This window comes from Cololabis saira, chromosome 6, assembly GCF_033807715.1.
Source record: "Cololabis saira isolate AMF1-May2022 chromosome 6, fColSai1.1, whole genome shotgun sequence".
Lineage (NCBI taxonomy): Eukaryota > Metazoa > Chordata > Actinopteri > Beloniformes > Belonidae > Cololabis > Cololabis saira.
In genome coordinates, this window is record NC_084592.1 from 44,399,788 (window position 1) to 44,419,562 (window position 19,775).

General features: G+C 41.3%; 1 protein-coding gene across 7 annotated transcripts in view; it reads left to right on the plus strand.

The window, feature by feature from the left end:
- The first annotated feature begins 1,949 nt into the window (after nt 1-1,949).
- Nucleotides 1,950-19,775, plus strand: part of lmo7a (LIM domain 7a) — a 133,036-nt gene continuing 115,210 nt past the window's right edge. For 2 of the 7 annotated variants that reach the window (XM_061724198.1, XM_061724197.1), the window contains exon 1: nt 1,960-2,443. In XM_061724198.1, the coding sequence (XP_061580182.1) occupies nt 2,375-2,443 (69 nt within the window). In that variant the 5' untranslated portion in view covers nt 1,960-2,374. Of the gene's footprint in view, nt 2,444-19,775 lie in introns of all 7 variants that reach the window. The other 5 variants (XM_061724202.1, XM_061724196.1, XM_061724200.1 and 2 more) reach the window with 5 other exon arrangements.

Here is a 19,775-nt window from a genome sequence, read left to right on the forward strand (position 1 = left end):
GATCTCCTGCACTGTGCGTCCCGTCACCGTCTCCATCACCAAGCGGCTTCCCAAATCCAACTCAGCCTGGATCATTTCTCGTGTTCTCTGCTTTTTCCCCACATCCAAGTAATGATCTGACATGCTGACAGGAAGCCATCAGTGATTGGTGACAATGATAGTTACGGAAGTCTGTACGTGAGCTGCTGCTGTGCCCCGGGCCTCTTCTCATCTCCGAAAACATCGGGTCAAATTTCTTAACAGGCGTTATTTGGATAAACTGAGCCCAGGTTGGGGATCTTAACGGTTACTTTTACGCCTGAAAAAATATTAAAACTTAATCAAGTGGCATATTAACAGTGCTACAGCTGAAATTAAAACAGCTTTTGGCTCTCAGCTTCCTGATTTTAGGGGTGGTGCTGAAAATAGGAGTAGGGGGAGTATTGGGACAGACCTGGGAAGATTTCAAGTGCCCTAAAATCTGTGGCTTCTTTTTTAGGGGTAGTGGTAGTGAGGGAGGGCTAGTGGAAGAAAGTAGGGGGTGTATTGGGATTGGCCCTTAGTAAAAGTAGAAATACCATAACCGAAAAACACTTTGGTAAAAGTTAAAGTCACCCATAAGAAAATTACTTGAGTAAAAGTCTTAAAGTAGCTCACATTAAGTATCAAAAGTATCTTGTGAAAAAATATACTCAAGTATCAAAAGTAAAAGTACAAGTATTTTATAGCACGCATGAAAAGAAGCAACACAACCAAAAATGATCCTTCCCTTGTTTTGTTTTTTTTATTTCACTTTCAGGTGAATGAAATGTGGTATAGAATACGACACCAAAAATAAACTGTCTTTTTAAAATATAGAGATACGTATGGCTCGTTTTTGTAAGAGGACTATTTATTATACTATTTATTTAATTTAAGGGGAAACCTAAACTTCAAATCTTTATTTGTGCGTACAACAAAAATAAGTTTTTGTGTATCAGTTTGTGGAATCAAACTGTGGAATGGTTTGAATTTGGAGTTAAAAGAATGTACAAACATAAAACAATTTAGGAAGAAATATAAAGACATAGTTTATTTGAGGAATAAAAATGAAGACTGTGTTTAAAGATCAGAAGCTGTGTGTGTTTTGCTATTTCGTCATGTTGTCTTTGTATAGATATACGTATTATATTTATATCATAGTTATATTTATATCATATGGAGGATTTTTTGTGCCAAAATTAAATAAATAAATACATCATTAATTAATTAAAATGGGAATTAAATATATCATTAATTAATTAAATGTGTCATTAATTAATTAAAATTAGAATGAAATATGTAATTAATTAATTAAAATACCATTCATTTTAAGTAAAAATATATATTTATTATTTCAGCATTTAATTAATTAATGACACATTTAATTAATGATTTTGTGTTGCGTGTGAATCATGAAATGTAAAACTGCATTTAATTAATTAATGACACATTTAATTAATTAATGATATATTTCATTCCCATTTTAATTAATTAATGATGTATTTATTTATTTATTTAATTTTGGCACAAAAAATCCTCCATAGTGGAAAGGGGGTGGGATTAAATAAGTTTATACTTCCTCCCACTCCTTTTCGAACATGTAACTGAAATATGTTTTTTGATGTGTTTTTTTTTTCTTTATGTGGTGGAATGCCCACCTGGATTTGTTTCTCTCATCTTTTTTTCTTGTTTTTTTTTTTTATACATGTTCGAAATAAATAAACCCCCCCGCGGCCGCTCGGGGGCGCCGCAGGACCGGGTCAGAACCGGGACCGTCGCTGCCTCAGATGGAGAAGTTTTCCCCTCAAGCTGCAAACTTTTCCCCTTTTTTTCCAGCCGAGCAGCTAGAGCTCACAGTGGTGCGGGTTCTGGACGCGGAACCAGGACCTCGGGTCGGTGTCGGTCCTGATCCGTGTGTCGGGACAGCCGTGAAAACCTGGACCTGCTGGAAGGAGAGGACAGAGAAATCCCCCCTGGAGGTCCGAGAGTCCCCTGGGTGGCCCCCGGTACCCGGTACCTGGTCCCGGGCCCCTCAGAGAGCCCGAGCTGGACCCTCGGACCTGGAACCAGGAGGAGGAGACAGTTTAATTGGTGGATCTGCTGGACAGGTGTGTCGGGTGCGCGCACAGGTGTGTCGGGTGCGCGCACAGGTGTGTCGGGTGCGCGCAGGACAGGTACGCGGCACCGCGGCGGTTACGCGCAGCGCGCCGGAGCGGATTGGATGAATGCGCAGCAGCGCGTCTGCGCGTAACGGCCACTGCGCGCGTCCGAACTGGAACCAAACTGGGTCAGCAGAAGCCGAACTGGACCTGGAACCGAACTGGATCAGGAGGAACCGACCTGGCCCCGGAACCCTGACAGCAGCGGTCTGGTGATGGAGTGGAGGGATCCGTCCCCCCGCAGCTGCCAGGACGCCTTCGCGGAGGCGCAGCGCTGGATGGAGGTGAGACCGGACTTTCTCCCAACTTTCCGAGGCGTCGGGCTGGTCTGGAACTGGGGGGTCTGGTTAAGGGGGGGCGCCCTCAGAAATGTTTCCTATAGTCAGAGCTGGGTAGAGTAGCCAAAAATTGTACTCAAGTAAAAGTACTGTTACTTCAGAATAATATGACTCAAGTAGAAGTAAAAAGTAGTCATCCAAGTAATTACTTGAGTAAAAGTAAAAAAGTACTTGGTGAAAAAACTACTCAAGTACTGAGTAACTGTTGAGTAACGTCTGATTTATTTTTTTAACACAACCATTCAAACAGACAAAAGTACAAAATAATCATCTTCAAATTAAATCAATAAAATAATAAAATAAATTAAAAGTAATAAAAAATAGCTTAAATTAAAATAATCTTAAAGTAAATTCAAGTACTTTAATACATAATAAAATGATAACAGAATAAAAATAAATAAATTAAGCACAAGTAGCACAAAACTTCAAGCCTTTGTACTTTTCTTTTTTAACCAGGCAGAACTAGAACAAACATGAACTCATAGAAACTCTGTGTGTGTTTGAGTCTGTGTAAATGTGACAAAACATGCAAAAACAAACATTTTTCCCAAAGAATCACTCAGTGATGTCATGAGATTGACGCGTACGTGGATAAAAGGGATAATAGAAAAGTAACAGCTCAACGTAGCCTAATGTAGCGGAGTAAGAGGAACAGTTTCTTCTTCACAAATCTACTCAAGTAAAAGTAAAAAGTATAGAGATTCAAAACTACTCCTAAAAGTACAACATTTCCCAAAACTTACTCAAGTAAATGTAACAGAGTAAATGTAACTCGTTACTACCCACCTCTGCCTATATTTGATGGTGCCACTGAAGCATCTTTGCTTTACAATAAAGATGCTCATCAAATGTTATGACTGTGTACTTTTGACCTAGGTTGTTGGTCATGTTATAGCAGTTTTTTAATACTGTCCAAAGTGTATCGTAGTCATGCGCTGGAGAATTAATCATTGGCATCATTCCGTTCAGTCCGTTCACATTTTGACCATTATTGTGACCATATGCATGAATTGAGTATTTGAATGTTACAGCACCTCCAGTGGTCACCAGCAAAAAAATCCAAGATGACAACACCCTTATTATTCCTCCTAGGGGTTCCTTCTAACAAAAAAATTAGGTTGTAAAACTTTACCCAGAAGCGTGAGCATAGTTATCAATCTTAGGGTTTGCCCCCTGACTACAAGGGGGGCCAGATGGGGCCACTTCAATTTTTGGGGTGGACACCAAAACTAAAAGCCATCATTACAGGACTTTATTATACTGTTGTAGAATACAGGCTCAGAAATACCTCAGATGTATATATATATATATATATATATATATATATATATATATATATATATATATATATATATATATATATATATATATTTTTTTTTTTTTATTTTTTATTTTATTTATTTATTTATTTTTTTATTATTATTATTAGGCTCAGAAATACTTAAAAAAACGCATACTGATATGCATTTTGCCCAAATGATTTGGGATGAAACGCAAAACTGACGATAGAATCTATGTGACCAGCAAGTGTTTTTTTTTTTTTTTATTGAGGCCAGTGGGGTGGCCAGCAAATTGGCAGGGGTGGCCATGGTGGCGCCACTTTCTGGGTCTGCAGGACCGAGTCTGCAGGTCCGGTTGTTGTCTTGTGTTTGTGTGGATGTTTTATCCGTTTGATGCATATTTGTGTTTTATTTGGGTAATTCCTGAACAAAGGAATTTTATTTTTATTTATTTATTTTATGTTTTGAATTTTATTATTAAAGACCCTTTAAGAGGGCAGCACGGTGGCTTAGTGGTTAGCACTGTTGCCTCACACCAAGAAGGTCCCCGGTTCGACTCCCAGGGTCTTTCTGTGTGGAGTTTGCATGTTCTCCCCGTGCTTGCATGGGTTTCCTCCGGGTACTCCGGTTTCCTCCCACAGTCTAGGTTAGGTTAATTGGTGATTCTAAATTGCCCGTAGATGTGAGTGTGAGTGTGTCTGGTTGTTTGTCTGTATATGTGGCCCTACGATGGACTGGTGACCTGTCCAGGGTGTAACTCCTGCCTCTCACCTGAAATGAGCTGGGATAGGCTCCAACAGACCCCCGTGACCCTGCAAAGGATAGAGCGGGTATAAATAATGGATGGATATTAAAGACCCTGCCTGAGTAAATGTTCCCGAGATGCCTCAGCTCTACAGAAGAGGACCGTGTCACATCCAGGTCCCTCAGCTTTCACCTGCTGATCTCAGATGTGCAGAGACCTGCTCACCTAAGGTTCTTCTCTCTCAGGCAACGTTTCCACATAGCTGGGTGTTTACAAAAAACGGATATCTCCCCCTACGTTTTGCAAATTACCATAATTTACGCAAACTCGCATAAATAGTTAAGGTGCTATGAGCAGCCAAACCTACAGGGGGCAGTGTAACGAGAAGATAAAGTCATGCTAGCCAATCAGAATCCTGGAAAAAAACATCAACAAACTTCAAACACGTGTAGCTTGAAGTTACTTCCAAGATGAACGAGAGTCTTTGGTTTGGAGTGACAGAGAAGTGGAGTTACTTTTAAGTGTGACTTTAGAATATAAAACAGGTAAAATACAAGAAAATATTGACAGTGGCCAAACTAATTGTAAACACAGGTCGCACAAATGACGCTGTTGACGTTTCTGTCTCATAATGTGACGTTCTGAAGCCTAAATGTCCGTTTCTCTCCGTTTACAAGCAAACGTGAAGACAGAGTTTTTGCAAATCTCCACTTTGGCCGGAGTTTTCAGAAATGATGGTTTTTGGAGACTTTGAGCTTCGTTTTTGTGTAAATGAACGGCCAAAACGCATGAAAACACCACCGTTTTTGCTCCGTGTAAACGGGGCCTCAGACCTGCTCACCTGAGGTTCTTCTGTCTCAGTTTACCACAAATATCTTCTGAAAGGAACTTTACGTGGACGGAGACGCAGCTCCAAGCGGTCCAGGTAGACGTGGTCCGGGTAAACGTGGTCCGGTCTGGTCCGGTTTTAGTCATTCATTCATGAGGCTCCTGCTGCAAACCAACTGGTGAAAATGTTTGTCAGCTAGGAATGGGTGATATTTTACCGTTCACGATAAACCGTCAAAAAAATTCCCCACAGTAAGAATTTGTATCTCACGGTAAAAAACGATAAATTCCCGTTGATGATGTTTTTGTGTAAAACTGATTTATGGTTCTGTGTTAAATCCACGCACAACGTGAAGGAAGGAAGGAAGGAAGGAAGGAAGGAAGGAAGGAAGGAAGGAAGGAAGGAAGGAAGGAAGGAAGGAAGGAAGGAAAGAAGGAAGGAAGGAAGGAAGGAAGGAAGGAAGGAAGGAAGGAAGGAAGGAAGGAAGGAAGGAAGGAAGGAAGGAAGGAAGGAAGGAAGGAAGGGAGAAAAGAAGGAAGGAAGGAAGGAAGGAAGGAAGGAAGGAAGGAAGGGAGAAAAGAAGGAAGGAAGGAAGGAAGGGAGAAAAGAAGGAAGGAAGGAAGGAAGGAAGGAAGGAAGGAAGGGAGAAAAGAAGGAAGGAAGGAAGGAAGGAAGGAAGGAAGGAAGGAAGGAAGGAAGGAAGGAAGGAAGGAAGGAAGGAAGGAAAGAAGGAAGGAAGGAAGGGAGAAAAGAAGGAAGGAAGGGAGAAAAGAAGGAAGGAAGGAAGGAAGGAAGGAAGGAAGGAAGGGAGAAAAGAAGGAAGGAAGGAAGGAAGGAAGGAAGGGAGAAAAGAAGGAAGGAAGGAAGGAAGGAAGGAAGGAAGGAAGGGAGAAAAGAAGGAAGGAAGGAAGGAAGGGAGGAAGGGAGAAAAGAAGGAAGGAAAGAAAGAAAGAAAGAAAGAAAGAAAGAAAGAAAGAAAGAAAGAAAGAAAGAAAGAAAGAAAGAAAGAAAGAAAGAAAGAAAGAAAGAAAGAAAGAAAGAAAGAAAGAAAGATCAATTCAATTTAATTGGTGTAGTTTAGTAGTATTTAGTATTCTTTTAGAGCAGTGATTTGGCTCCAAAGACTGGATTTATAGTTACAAACGTGGAGTTGAATTGGTATTTTTTTATCATAATTTTTATCGTTATCGGGATAAATGCCAGAAATTATTGTGATACATTTTTTAGTCCATACCGCCCATCCCTATTGTCAGCTATTCAAACCTCTAAAACAAGTTTTTTGTTCAGGTATTTATCAAACCTTCAAACGCATGTTAAGTTAAACAGTGTTTTTGTGCGACGTCACGTTAAAAAGTCCTTTTGTTTTTAGTAAAATCCCCCGAATCCACCTCCGTCAGAACTCTGAACAGCCCTTTGATTTCCAAAGTGTGTTTTTTGCATAGTTTCCGTGAGTCCCGGCCCGGGGGTTGGCTGCTCTCTCTGCTCCTAACAAGCAGGAAAAATGTGCCCCCCCCCCTCATCATGCAAATACCCCCCCAGCGCTGCGGGACGGAGCTGCTGCTCGGCTGTAACTAAACAAATATTGTTCTAATTTCACGAGGGGCCAATCTGAATGCTTTGGATGTGACATCAGTGTGTCTCACACTCGCACACTGGCCCATTGTAGTGGACTGGTGGGGGGGGCACGGCCCGGGCAGGGGGGGGCAGGGGGGGCGGGAGGGCAGGAGAGACGGGAAGGTGATGGAGGGATGGTATCAGTAGAGGTGAGAGAGGTTTGGCGGGGAGGAACTAAACGGGAAGGAACTAAACGGGGAGGAACTATGGAGCCAAATCAAGGCCAAAAGTTTTGCTAATTTGAAATAAGATTTGAACCTGAAAATTCAAGTTTTGATCATGAACTTATTTTTTTACAGTTTACATTTTTTTTTGCAGTTTCAGACTTTTGGCCCCGATCTGGCGTGGGGGGCGTGGCCTCAACTGAGAGGGGCGTGGAATCATGAGTGACAGCATAACAGAGAAGGCTGGGGACCTTCCTCAGTAGGGATGGATGAAGGAAGGAAGGAAGGAAGGAAGGAAGGAAGGAAGGAAGGAAGGAAGGAAGGAAGGAAGGAAGGAAGGAAGGAAGGAAGGAAGGAAGGAAGGAAGGAAGGAAGGAAGGAAGGAAGGAAGGAAGGAAGGAAGGAAGGAAGGAAGGAAGGGAGAAAAGAGGAAGAGAAGAAGGAAGGAGAGAGCAGGAGGAAAGAAGGAAGGAAGGAAGAAGGAAAAGAAGGAAGGACGGAAGGAAGGAAGGAAGGGAGAAAAGAAGGAAGGAAGGAAGGAAGGAAGGAAGAAGGAAGGAAGGAAGGAAGGAAGGAAGGAAGGAAGGAAGGAAAGAAGGGAGGAAAGAAGGAAGGAAAGAAAAGAGGAAAGAAGGAAGGAAGGAAGAAGGAAAAGAAGGAAGGAAGGGAGAAAAGAAGGAAGGAAGGAAGGAAGGAAGGAAGGAAGGAAGGAAGGAAGGAAGGAAGGAAGGAAGGGAGAAAAGAAGGAAGTAAGGGAGAAAAGGAGAAAGGAAGGAAGGAAGGAAGGGAGAAAAGAAGGAAGGAAGGAAGGAAGGAAGGAAGGAAGGAAGGAAGGAAGGAAGGAAGGAAGGAAGGAAGGAAGGAAGGAAATGAGCGAGAAAGAAAGAAAGAAATGAGCCTAAAAAGAAAGAAAGAAAGAAGGAAAGAAAGAAAGAAAGAAAGAAAGAAAGAAAGAAAGAAAGAAAGAAAGAAAGAAAGAAAGAAAGAAAGAAAGAAAGAAAGAAAGAAAGAAAGAAAAAGAAAAATTCCCGTTGATGACGTTTTTGTATTGGTATTTTTTTTATCGTTATCAGGATAAATGCCAGAAATTATCGTGATACATTTTTTAGTCCATACCGCCCATCCCTATTCCTCAGTCATGTTGCCTTCGGGAAACTGAAAAAAAGATGTGAAACTGAAATAAAAAGATCTGAAACTTTTGGCCTTGATTTGGCTCCATAAGGAACTAAACGGGGAGGGTGTTCTGTCGGTTTCTGCTGCTTTGTCGATAAATGCTATCGCCGCATAAACCGATAGCGTCTATCTGTTGATTCTTGCTACCCTGTCGAAAAATGCTACCTAATGGTTTTCTACCTTTGCAGAGCTACAATTTTACTGTGTTTTACTCCCTAAACCACTTCCTTTCCCCCCAAGTGCTCCTCGTCTCTTGCCAGGCCGTCATTGTAAATAAGAACGTTATTAATGACCTGCCTGGTTAAATAAAGGCCAATGACGGAATGAATATCAGATAAAGCCATAGAATTGTTTTTTTTTCTCTTTATCGTATAATGGTCACAAAGTGTAATGCAATTCATGGAAGGAGAAGACAGCTGTGCTTCCTCTGATTGCTGCCAATTAAGTGGGCAGTGGGTGCTGGACCTGAAAGAAACTTAACTTAAAGATCCCACAAAGTGGTGAAAGCAGCACACCAAAAAATGTCGATGCAAGACAGGCTCAGTTACAAATTTCCATCTTTTATTGTGAGCGTTGACACGTTTCGGCCGGAGCCTTCTTCAGAGCAAATTACAATGTAATAAAATGTATTGTGTACAATAAAAGATGGAAATTTGTAACTGAGCCTGTCTGGCATCGACATTTTTTGGTGTGCTGCTTTCACCACTTTGTGGGATCTTCAATGTAATGCAATTCATGTCATGGGTGGTGTATTTTGAAGGATCAAATACTCAACATACCATATTATCCATTTTAAATCAATATTTCAGGGGTACTGTAGCATAATTTGTTAGTCCAGTAACGTCCTATCAAATAATGCTCCCGTCACTTAATGCATTCAGGGCACGGGAAGCATCTAAAATTATCTCTGCTGGCTTGTAAATATATAAAACTATATATCTTCTTAGAGATTTTGAGGATGTTACTCACCGTTAGCAGCGTGGACTGAAGGGATGCAAAAAATTATGGGCGTGGTAATCAAACTTTGAGAATTGACTGTGAAAATTGACAAAAATAGAAATATAAAAATAAAACTGCAGTGCCATAAATAGAATTATATGGATATAAAAGAATGTGGGTGTGTATTAGGGATGCCCCGATACAAATTTTTTTCACACCGAGTACGAGTATTTTAATTTGTGTACTTGCCGATACCAAGTACCGGAACGATACTTCTACCGCAAAAATAACTAGGCTAAAAATGCAATGAAAAATGCAATGAATTGGAAGGCAGGTTTTATTTGCAACAGATAAATTCAATAAAAATAAATAAAATGAGCAGAATAACTATTTTAAACAAAAAATTATCTTTCTGTGTAAATAAAAAGTCTCCACACTGGCACTGTCTTCACATTTAAGAAAATATCAAACATATAACATATCAATGAAACATCATAACGCGGCTCGAATGCGTCGAGAAGACGGTGAAATCCTTCGTCTTCTACAGCTGACAGTAGCTGTGTCCCAATTCAGGGGCTGCGTCCTTCGAGGGCTGGATTTGAAGGCCGATTACGTCACAGCGGCGCGCCGAAGGCTGTCCCATTTCGAAGGCTCCTTGAAATGCAGCCCACAAATGCAGCCTATTTTCCCGCTGTTTGAAGGATCCATCGGTTGTATCCTCCGCGGCTCACCATATCCCAAGATTCATTGCGCACAGTCAGAAAAATATTTAACAATGGCGGACGGAGAAGCGGGAAGCGGTAGAAGCGGAGAAAATTATACTTTTACAATTATAATAATAATTATAATTATATATATAATTGTATAATATATATATATATATATAAAAAAAAAAAATATATATATATATATATATATATATATAATTGTATTATAATAATAATACAATATATATATATATTTATATATATATATATATATATGAATATATATATATATATATATATATATATATATATATATATATATATATATATATATATATATATATATATATACATATATATATATATATATATATATATATATATATATATATATATATATATATATAATATATTTTATAGCGCTATATAACGGGTTAGAGCCTCCGGTATTTTAACGGTTGTCTCTTGCCATTGCCTGTCGCTTTTGCAGAACCTGAGCTAATGTTGCTGTTGTGGTCTTGCAGTAGCATTAGCAAACTCCGTATACTCAACTTTATGATGCGTCTTGAGATGCTTTATCAAGTTAGAATTTAGAATTAGAATTTAGAATGTATTAAAGGATAGCCCCTTGAGATGTAACATCTCATTTTCAAGGGGGTCCCATAAAACATACAACATTACAATATATCACATTACAGTACAGACATACACATACTTGCTCACCCCCTCCCACCCACAACCCCTACACACATAAGTCTACCGGTAGTTACAAAGTAGACTAATTGAATAACCAAAACAATGAGATAAATGTAGCATAACAGAGAGAAAATAAAAAAATAAAAATTAATAAATACATGAATAAATAAATAAAAATAAATGAATAAATAGAAAAAAGGACAAAAAATACATAAATAAATTAAAAACATAGGCAATTTGTTTTAAGATGAGAATATAATGCCAACTTAAAACAATGAAAAGAGGTAATAGAACGCAAAAAGAGGGGAAGATTATTCCAATCAGATGGAGCTTTAAAATAAAATTATCTTTTACCAACCAAGTTGCTGTTATTAATTGTTATTAAACGACGTATTCTCCTTCCCTCCTCTTGACACCTTAGCAGCAGTAGCTTCAGTCTGTCTTGCTTCTGTCGTCGTCCCTTATTTTGAAATATGTCCACACTGCTGACGTCCCGCTGCATTAATTGTCTCTATCTTGCCTGAAACGGCGCTGCCAGTCTCACTCATGTATCACTCTCTTCTCATCACCATGGTGACTGCAGCTCAACATCTCCCCCTAGAGTCACTAACCAGTAACTACAACAACAATGAAGTATTGGTGCGTGGTATCGGATAATTTTTGGGAGTACGAGTTTATGAGAGCAGTATCGGTATCGGGGCATTCCTATTGTGTATGTGGGTGTGTATGTATGCACGTGTGTGGTGTGTATGAGTATGATGGTTTTCTAGAATGATGCTTATTTTAGGAGAGACAGCAGCAAAAATAAATAAATAATTAAATAGGATGAATAAAATAAATAAGGAAAAATGATAAATAAATAATTATTTAAAAAAAAAAATGTTAAAAGGGGGAGTCAGTATTAACGCAGGAAGAAATGAGAGAGAAGAGAAGAGAGAGACAAAGGGAAAACCAAACAAACCAGAGACTGCTGTGGTTTCTCTCTCTCTTGAGAGGCGTCTGGTTGGAAAGTTGCAGGAGCAAAGCCCATGAGCCCATGAGCCCATGAGCCCGGGGACTTTTCCACTTTTCCTTATAATCCTGCGGTTCAGTCGTGTAACACTGACCCAGATCCAGGATTCCTCCTCGGCAGAACGCCGGCCTGGTTCTTCATTAGGGGTGTAACGATACACTAATCTCACGATACGGTACGATACACGATACTGAGGTCACAATAACGATACGATATTATAGCAGTATTTTTTTAACAACTTGAATGAGGAACATATGACTAGAAAAATGGTCTTTTATTTGAAAGACGCAAAATACAAAAACAATGCTGTGTGTTTGCCCTATTGTTACAGTTTTTAATGCTTTATAAGATTTAAAGAGAAAGCCAGGCCAACCATTTTCCACAAACTGAACTAAAAGTAAATGTCAGGTTTGCATTATGATCTTCAGTTTCAGACAAGTACAAATATTTTGCTACAAACTGAATAGTTTCTCTCATGTATGACTTGACTATTTTCTTTTCCAGAAATTTAACAACTAAAATTAATTAAATAAATAAATATAAATAAATAAATAGATAAAAGTAAATAAACTATGAAAAGTCCCAAACTCCAAATGCAACATGACTGTTATTTATCTTGTGCCAGAGCTCAGAGCTTCACCTGCTCCAGCCTGAGGCCGTAAGGTGAACCCCGTTATCGTTTCATCCCGCTACACAATCTTTACATCATAAAAAAGATTGATTCATGCTCGCCTTAGAAGTAAAAGTTCAGAGCTCAAAACCCCCAAGAGTCCCGTGATTGGGACCAAAACGGTACTAGTTTCTTCTGAGCGTAGTCAGATTTTGGTCCGGGGGTCGAGGTCGTCACGTGATCCCGCTGCACCAATAGGATGTTACTAGTAAACACAATATATTAATATTAATAACCCAATATCAGCTACAGTTTTTATCGTGACGTTTTTGTAATTTCGTGGCATGATATATTGTTACACCCCTATTCTTCATCATCATGATGATGATTCTGCTGCAGTAACGACTTCCTGCCCGTTACAGCCGCCATCAGGAGAAGATGTGTGAACTAGGGATGGGCGGTATGGACTAAAAAATGTATCACGATAATTTATGGCATTTATCCCGATAACGATAAAAATTACGATTAAAAAAATACCAATTCAACTCCACCTTTGTAACTATAAATCTATCTCCACATTCAGTCTTTGGAGCCAAATCACTGCTCTAAAAGATACTAAATGCTACTAAACTACACCTATTAAATTGAATTAATAAAAACCAATTAAATGAGTTACACCTGTACTGCAAAACTGTAATGACTGAAGCTCCTCGGATCCGCCATGTTTGTTACATAAAAACGTCAACAGGAATGTATCCTTCTTTCTTTCTTTCTTTCTTTCTTTCTTTCTTTCTTTCTTTCTTTCTTTCTTTCTTTCTTTCTTTCTTTCTTTCTTTCTTTCTTTCTTTCTTTCTTTCTTTCTTTCTTTCTTTCTTTCTTTCTTTCTTTCTTTCTTTCTTTCTTTTTGGCCCATTTCTTTCTTTCTTTCTTTCTTTCTTTCTTTGTTTCTTTTTGGCCCATTTCTTTCTTTCATTCTTTCTGGCTCATATCTTTCTTTCTTTCTTTTTATCATTTTTACCGCGAGATGACAAATTCTTACCGTGGGGAACTTTTTGGACGGTATATCGTGAACGGTAATTTATCGCCCATCCCTAGTGTGAACCCTGAGGGGAGCTGAGGACCGGACCAGATCAGCACCAGCTCACTGCTGTGAACTACCGGCGGTCCGGTAGTTCCCGTGCAATGGATTAAAATCTACATGGACTGTGTGATGCTGCGGCGTCGCTACGAAATCAGACCTGAGGCCCGGTGACGCCTCTGCGGGTTCTTGTTTGTATTCTGTGGCAAAAATGTTTGCAGTGAAATGTGACGTAGAAGAAGAGAAACTTGAACGTTCCCCTGAAACGTCTCGTCCTGGAAAATAATCCAGTAAAGTCATGAATGTTTTTCTAGGAAAAACCTGATACGTCTGTGGTTGGATTATTCTCCAGACGCTCATGTGGGTTTAGAACAGGGGTCGGCAAACCAAAATGTTGAAAGAGCCATATTGGACCAAAAACACAAAAAACAAATATGTCTGGATCCGCAAAAAATGAAAAGTCTTGTATCAGCCTTAGAATAAAGACAACACATGCTGCATGTTTCTATATTAGTTATAACTGGGGGAAGATTTTCTTTTTCATTATGCACTTTGAGAAAAAAGTGGAAATGTTGAGAAAAAAGTCAAAATTTCGAGAAAAAAGTAGAAATGTCGAGAAAAAAGTGGAAATGTCGAGATTAATGTTGAAGTACAATCTCGAGAAAAAAGTCAAAATGTCGAGAAAAAAGTCAAAATCTCGAGAAAAAAGTCGAAATGTCGAAATTAATGTTGAAGTACAATCTCGAGAAAAAAGTCAAAATGTCGAGAAAAAAGTCAAAATCTCGAGAAAAAAGTCGAAATGTCGAGAAAAAAGTCAAAATTTTGAGAAAAAAGTCAAAATTTCGAGAAAAAAATCAAAATGACGAGATTAAAAAGGAAAGGAAAAGGGTAGAAAAAAAGGAAAAGCAGAAGAAAAAGGAAAAAAAGAAGAAAAAAAGGAAAACAAAGGTCAAACGATTTTGAAAAAGCTCCAGGAGCCACTAGAGCGGCGCTAACTGGGTCTCCTGTAACTGGGTCTCCTGCAGCCGGGTCTGCTGTAACTGGGTCTCCTGTAACCGGGTCTCCTGCAGCCGGGTCTGCTGTAACCGGGTCTCCTGTAACTGGGTCTCCTGTAACCGGGTCTCCTGCAGCCGGGTCTGCTGTAACCGGGTCTCCTGCCCCCCCCCCCGGACCGAGCTGCTGTATTGTTTGGAGGCCGTGAGGCTCAGCCGACTTGCCGGGGCGCCGCTCCAGGTCTCTGGCATGTTTTCATAGGAAGTAGCAGTGGCGGCTTTTCAATAGGGGGCGCTAGGGCGCCGCCCCCATTAAAATTACAAGAAAAAAAAAAAAATAGACACAGTACACATAAATTACATAATAAAACGTAATGATCACATCTGTGCACTGACTTTTAATTTTTCAAGCCTTCCCATCCCATACTGGGTTTATTCAGAGTTGTTTTTTGTGCAGACTGAAATACATAGGTTTCAATGGCGAGGGGCGCCGGCCAAATGAGTGTGTATTGCATGTTCCTAAACTTTTCACTTCCATGTGACTTCATGGTGGTCTCTAATTGGTTACTCAAAGCCTCTCATCCGGGCTCAGCTCTCTGCGTCCGTGGCCAATCAGCGTGTTTTCTGTCAGTCTTCATCCAATCTGATTGATTCATGAGCTGTCAATCAAAGTCACACCCCTGACAGTGTAGACGCGCGACTGTTTCTGTCACTCGCTACAAACGGAGTCACAGCCATAGACATGTATCCGTATCTGTCAATATTTCTATATAATAACTTTAAAAATCTGAAAAATGGTTCAAATATGTTATTTTGTTACTTGAAAAATTTTAATATGTTTATGTAAAATATGCTACATGTATATGTAGTATATGTATATGTATATGTATATGTAGTATATGTAGTGATATGTAATAAAAAATAATAAAAAAATGTATGTTCAAGCAGGACCGGACTGGGAAACTTTTTCAGGCCCGGAGTCAGTCATGTAACAGGCCACCTTGGCCCTGCCGCACGCATGCACGCACGCACGCACGCACGCACGCACGCACGCACGCACGCACGCACGCACGCACGCACGCACGCACGCACGCACGCACGCACGCACGCACGCACGCACGCACGCACGTATGTTTGGCTGATTTAAAACAAAATGCACTCCAATATAAGAATAATAGCCACTAAAATACTCACCCTAAGGTCACATGGACATTTTCAGGCCAGGACTCCACTGTGGAGGTGTTGACCCACCAAATATTTTGAAGCAACATGAAAATTGGCCTGGTCTGAAGTACCAGAACTGGTAATATCTCCAACTTTTCATAGGAAATATAGAAATATATTTTAATATTTATTTTGCAATGGCCAGTCGCAAAGTTTACAAGAATGTGCATGGAAGAAAGCATAACAAATGACTCTTCAACTAGCAAAACTAACTAGGGCCAAACTTAACAATGAATCTATGGAGGGACAGCCTTATTACACATGGCAGTGGCACATGTGCACACAACACACGCAAACTAGCACATATGTGTGGGTGTACAGACAAACACACACACGTACTGCATTCCAAATAGAAGTCCACATATGGGACCTACTGTGATTTCTAAGGTTGGAATATACTAGTGATGCACCGATTGTTCGGTAACCAAAATTGTTCGGCCGAAAATGGCAAAAAAACACTTTTGGTGTTCGGTGGAATAAGTGGGAAAAAAAACGAACAATTAATAACGGCGTTGTAATATAAGGAAATAGCTTGGCCGCTCCGTAACTGTTGCACCACAAACATAAATCGTTGGCCAACCAAAAACTAACCACATAAGAATTTACCTAACATTCACCAGCAGGTGGAACCAAAACAACATAAATCAATCTATTACAGGTGCGTTTAGATGACGAAATCAAACGTGGAAGAGCCGCGTGGAGTGAAGTGGTGCGGTGCAAACATGTCAGCAGTGTGGAAGTATTTTAGAGTGGCAAAGAATAATACAAGAATGGCTGTTTGCAATGAATGTTCTGCTCAAATATCTAGAGGGGGCACATCTGCAAAGTCTTTCAGCACTACAAGTTTGATTTATCATTTGAAATGATAAAAAACCCTGAGCGCTTTAATGCATTTTTATTGTTTTAAGGCCTATGTTACAATGTTCAGTCAGTTAAGCCTAACGGCCAGTCCGGGCCTGTGTTCAAGTAGAGTTTATAGTTGTGTTGTAATCCCCACTCGCCAGTGCGCCCCCCCAAAATGTTTTATCACCAGCCGCCACTGGGAAGTAGTCGGACCTGAGGCCGGGTCGTAAACCGGTGCCGTGAACCGAGCCCTCACACGAAGCCCCGGCTGAACGGCGCTAATGTTTTCCACAGTAGTGTGTTTTCCTCGAGTCGGATCCCTGAAGTATCTGGATCGTTTCCCGTTTGCCCTGCGGTGACCCGAACCCCGATCTGGGGGGGTTTAGGGGTTTGTGGGGGTCTGCAGATCTGCATGAATAAGCGGTAACTCTGTCAGGCTCCGTTGGATGTTTCTGCTCTACTAACCGTCCAAACTCTGACATCACATTTCCGTCTCTTCCTCCCTCTGGGGGAAGACGGGGTTCGACATCTCTGTTACTCCCTAAAATCTCTCCGTTAGTCAGAGTAGCTTAGTGGTTGGTCAGAGGGCTGGACAGGGAGGAAAGGGGGGGTTGATGCCTCTAATGATGACAGTGATTGAGGAGGAGGAGGTTCTGGTGCGTCCAGCTCGGTCCAGCACCAGGGAGGTCTCACATCTGGACAGATGAGATCTGGAACTGTCCTCGTCGTCCTGACTGTCGTGTAACTTGGAGAAAATGTGAGAGAAGCGGAAGACGAACTCTCGCTGTCGTTTCACCTGCCGTTGATTAGTGTCCAGCTGTTTCAGCGTCCAACTGTTTCAGCGTCCAGCTGTTTCCGCGTCCAGCTGTTTCCGCGTCCAGCTGCTACTGAGTCCAGCAGCTGCTGCATCCAGCTGTTTCCGCGTCCAGCTGTTTTCAGCATCCAGCTGTTTCAGCATCCAGCTGTTTCAGCATCCAGCTGTTTTCAGCGTCCAGCTGCTGCTGCGTCTAGGGGTGTGCAAACAAGGGTATCTCACGATTCGATTCAATTTCGATTATTGGAGTTTCGATTCCTCGATTATAACGATTGTCGATTCGATTCGACTATTGGTGCCACGATTCTTCGATTATTGTGATTTTTAATGCTTTTTTCCATACAAGATTGATTTTGTCTTAATCTGTGGCTACATTTGTAAATAAATGGCCAATCAATTAACTCAGTTCCTCTAACAACACTCATTAAGTAAATAACAAGGTTTTTTGAACATTTGACATGTATTTTTCAAAGACACAAAATAATTTATCGTATGACTATGTAAACATTTGCTCTTTGACTTACTTAACTTTGACCAGGGAAAGCTGCACTTGCATGAGAGCGCCCTCTATTGGTGGAAAACACTGAAAACGGTCAAGCCCTGGATTTAATGAGTTCATTAATTCAAGTAAACAAGATATATGTACTTCCATCAAATTTATTTACAGTAGTGTAAACATATCTGCCATATTTCAAGTGAACAATAAGAAATGTGCATTCTTGAAAATGAAATGATTCAGCAGCTTATTCCGTCTGGAATCTGGATAGGATTTTTTTTTTTTAATTAATCGATTCCAAATCGTCACGTGACGCATCGTGATGCATCGACACATCGATGAATTGCACCCACCTCTAACTGCGTCCAGCTGCTGCTGCGTCCAGCTGTTTCAGCGTCCAGGTGCTGCTCCTTCCAGCTGCCGTGTCCAGATGTTTCAGCGTACAGCTGCTGCTACCAGCTGCGTCCAGCTGCATGCAGCTGCTGCTGCCTCTGAGCACCAGCAGGGGTCAGCATTTCCTCCAGCATTTCCTCCCCCTGACTGCCGTCTCTCTCTCTCCGAGGTTGCGTGTACGAGTCTTCCTGTTCTCCTGGTTCTGCATGTCGGGGTGTGTTTGTGTTTCCGTCACAGAAAGAGGAGCAGCCCAGATCTCTCGTGGTTTCTAACCTAAACAAGTTTCCCAGCGAGAGTTTTTTGCTCCCGTTGTGCAAACACACACAAACACACACGGCTGTGAGAACGTTGATCTGGTTCCTCCGCCGCGGCGCGGTCTAATTCCCTTGGAATGCTGGGTATTTGCGGCCGCGGCCCGCTCAGGTTACCAGGGCGTGTTGGCGGCTCTATTGTCTGCTGATGATAATAATAGCAGCGTACGGTCGCCTCCCGTCGCCTCCGTCACCAGTCCCTGCACTTAACGTCCATGGCGTCGGCTCCGTCTTTTGTCCCGTCTTCTTTTGATCCGGTGAAACGGGCAGAACCCCCGAAACCGTTCTCATCGGACCGATCCGGTCGCTGAGACCCGTTCAGCTTGTTTTCTGCTCTGATTGTTTGTTTTCAATCTAACTGACTCGGCGTTTAACTCACAAGCTGCTACTTGAGGGCTTAAGCTTTCATAATTCTATAATAAGCCGATCTTATTTCCCCCGTTTCATTTTTTCACAGGATTATTTTTTCTGGTTAAGAGTTGTGCGTGATCTGCAGCAGCTTTCGTCCCAGTTCAGGGTTCCCTCATCACCTTTTCACCGTCCTGCTGGAACTCTGAATGACACCGCTGAGCTGCTGGAGATCGGACCGATCAGAGATCAATAATGTCCTAATGTCCTTTAATGTCCTAACAACTGCTCCAATAAATCGTTGAATCAGTGATTTAGGGCCCACTGGTCCTGCAGGTTTTAGATGTTTCCTGCTTCATTAACAGACCTTGATGACGAACATTAATTAGAATGTGGGTGGATGCAAGGCAGCATCTAAAACTTGCAGGACCAGGTTTTTTTTTATTTATTTATTTATTTAAAGGACAATGTGCATTAAAAAATGGCTGCACCAAAGTTAGCCACAAGCTAATTTCCATCTGTAGTCCTTGACAAACATAAATAGTACACATTAGGGTTTACAATGACAGTGGACCAGGGTTAGGGTTGAGGACCAGGGATGAGGACCAGGGTTAGGGTTGAGGACCAGGGTTGAGGACCAGGGTTAGGGTTGAGGACCAGGGTTAGGGATGAGGACCAGGGTTAGGGATGAGGACCAGGGTTAGGGATGAGGACCAGGGTTAGGGTTGAGGACCAGGGTTGAGGACCAGGGTTAGGGTTGAGGACCAGGGTTAGGGTTGAGGACCAGGGTTAGGGATGAGGACCAGGGTTAGGGTTGAGGACCAGGGTTGAGGACCAGGGTTAGGGTTGAGGATCAGGGTTAGGGTTGAGGACCAGGGTTAGGGTTGAGGACCAGGGTTAGGGTTGAGGACCAGGGTTAGGGTTGAGGACCAGGGTTAGGGTTGAGGACCAGGGTTAGGGTTGAGGACCAGGGTTAGGGATGAGGACCAGGGTTAGGGTTGAGGACCAGG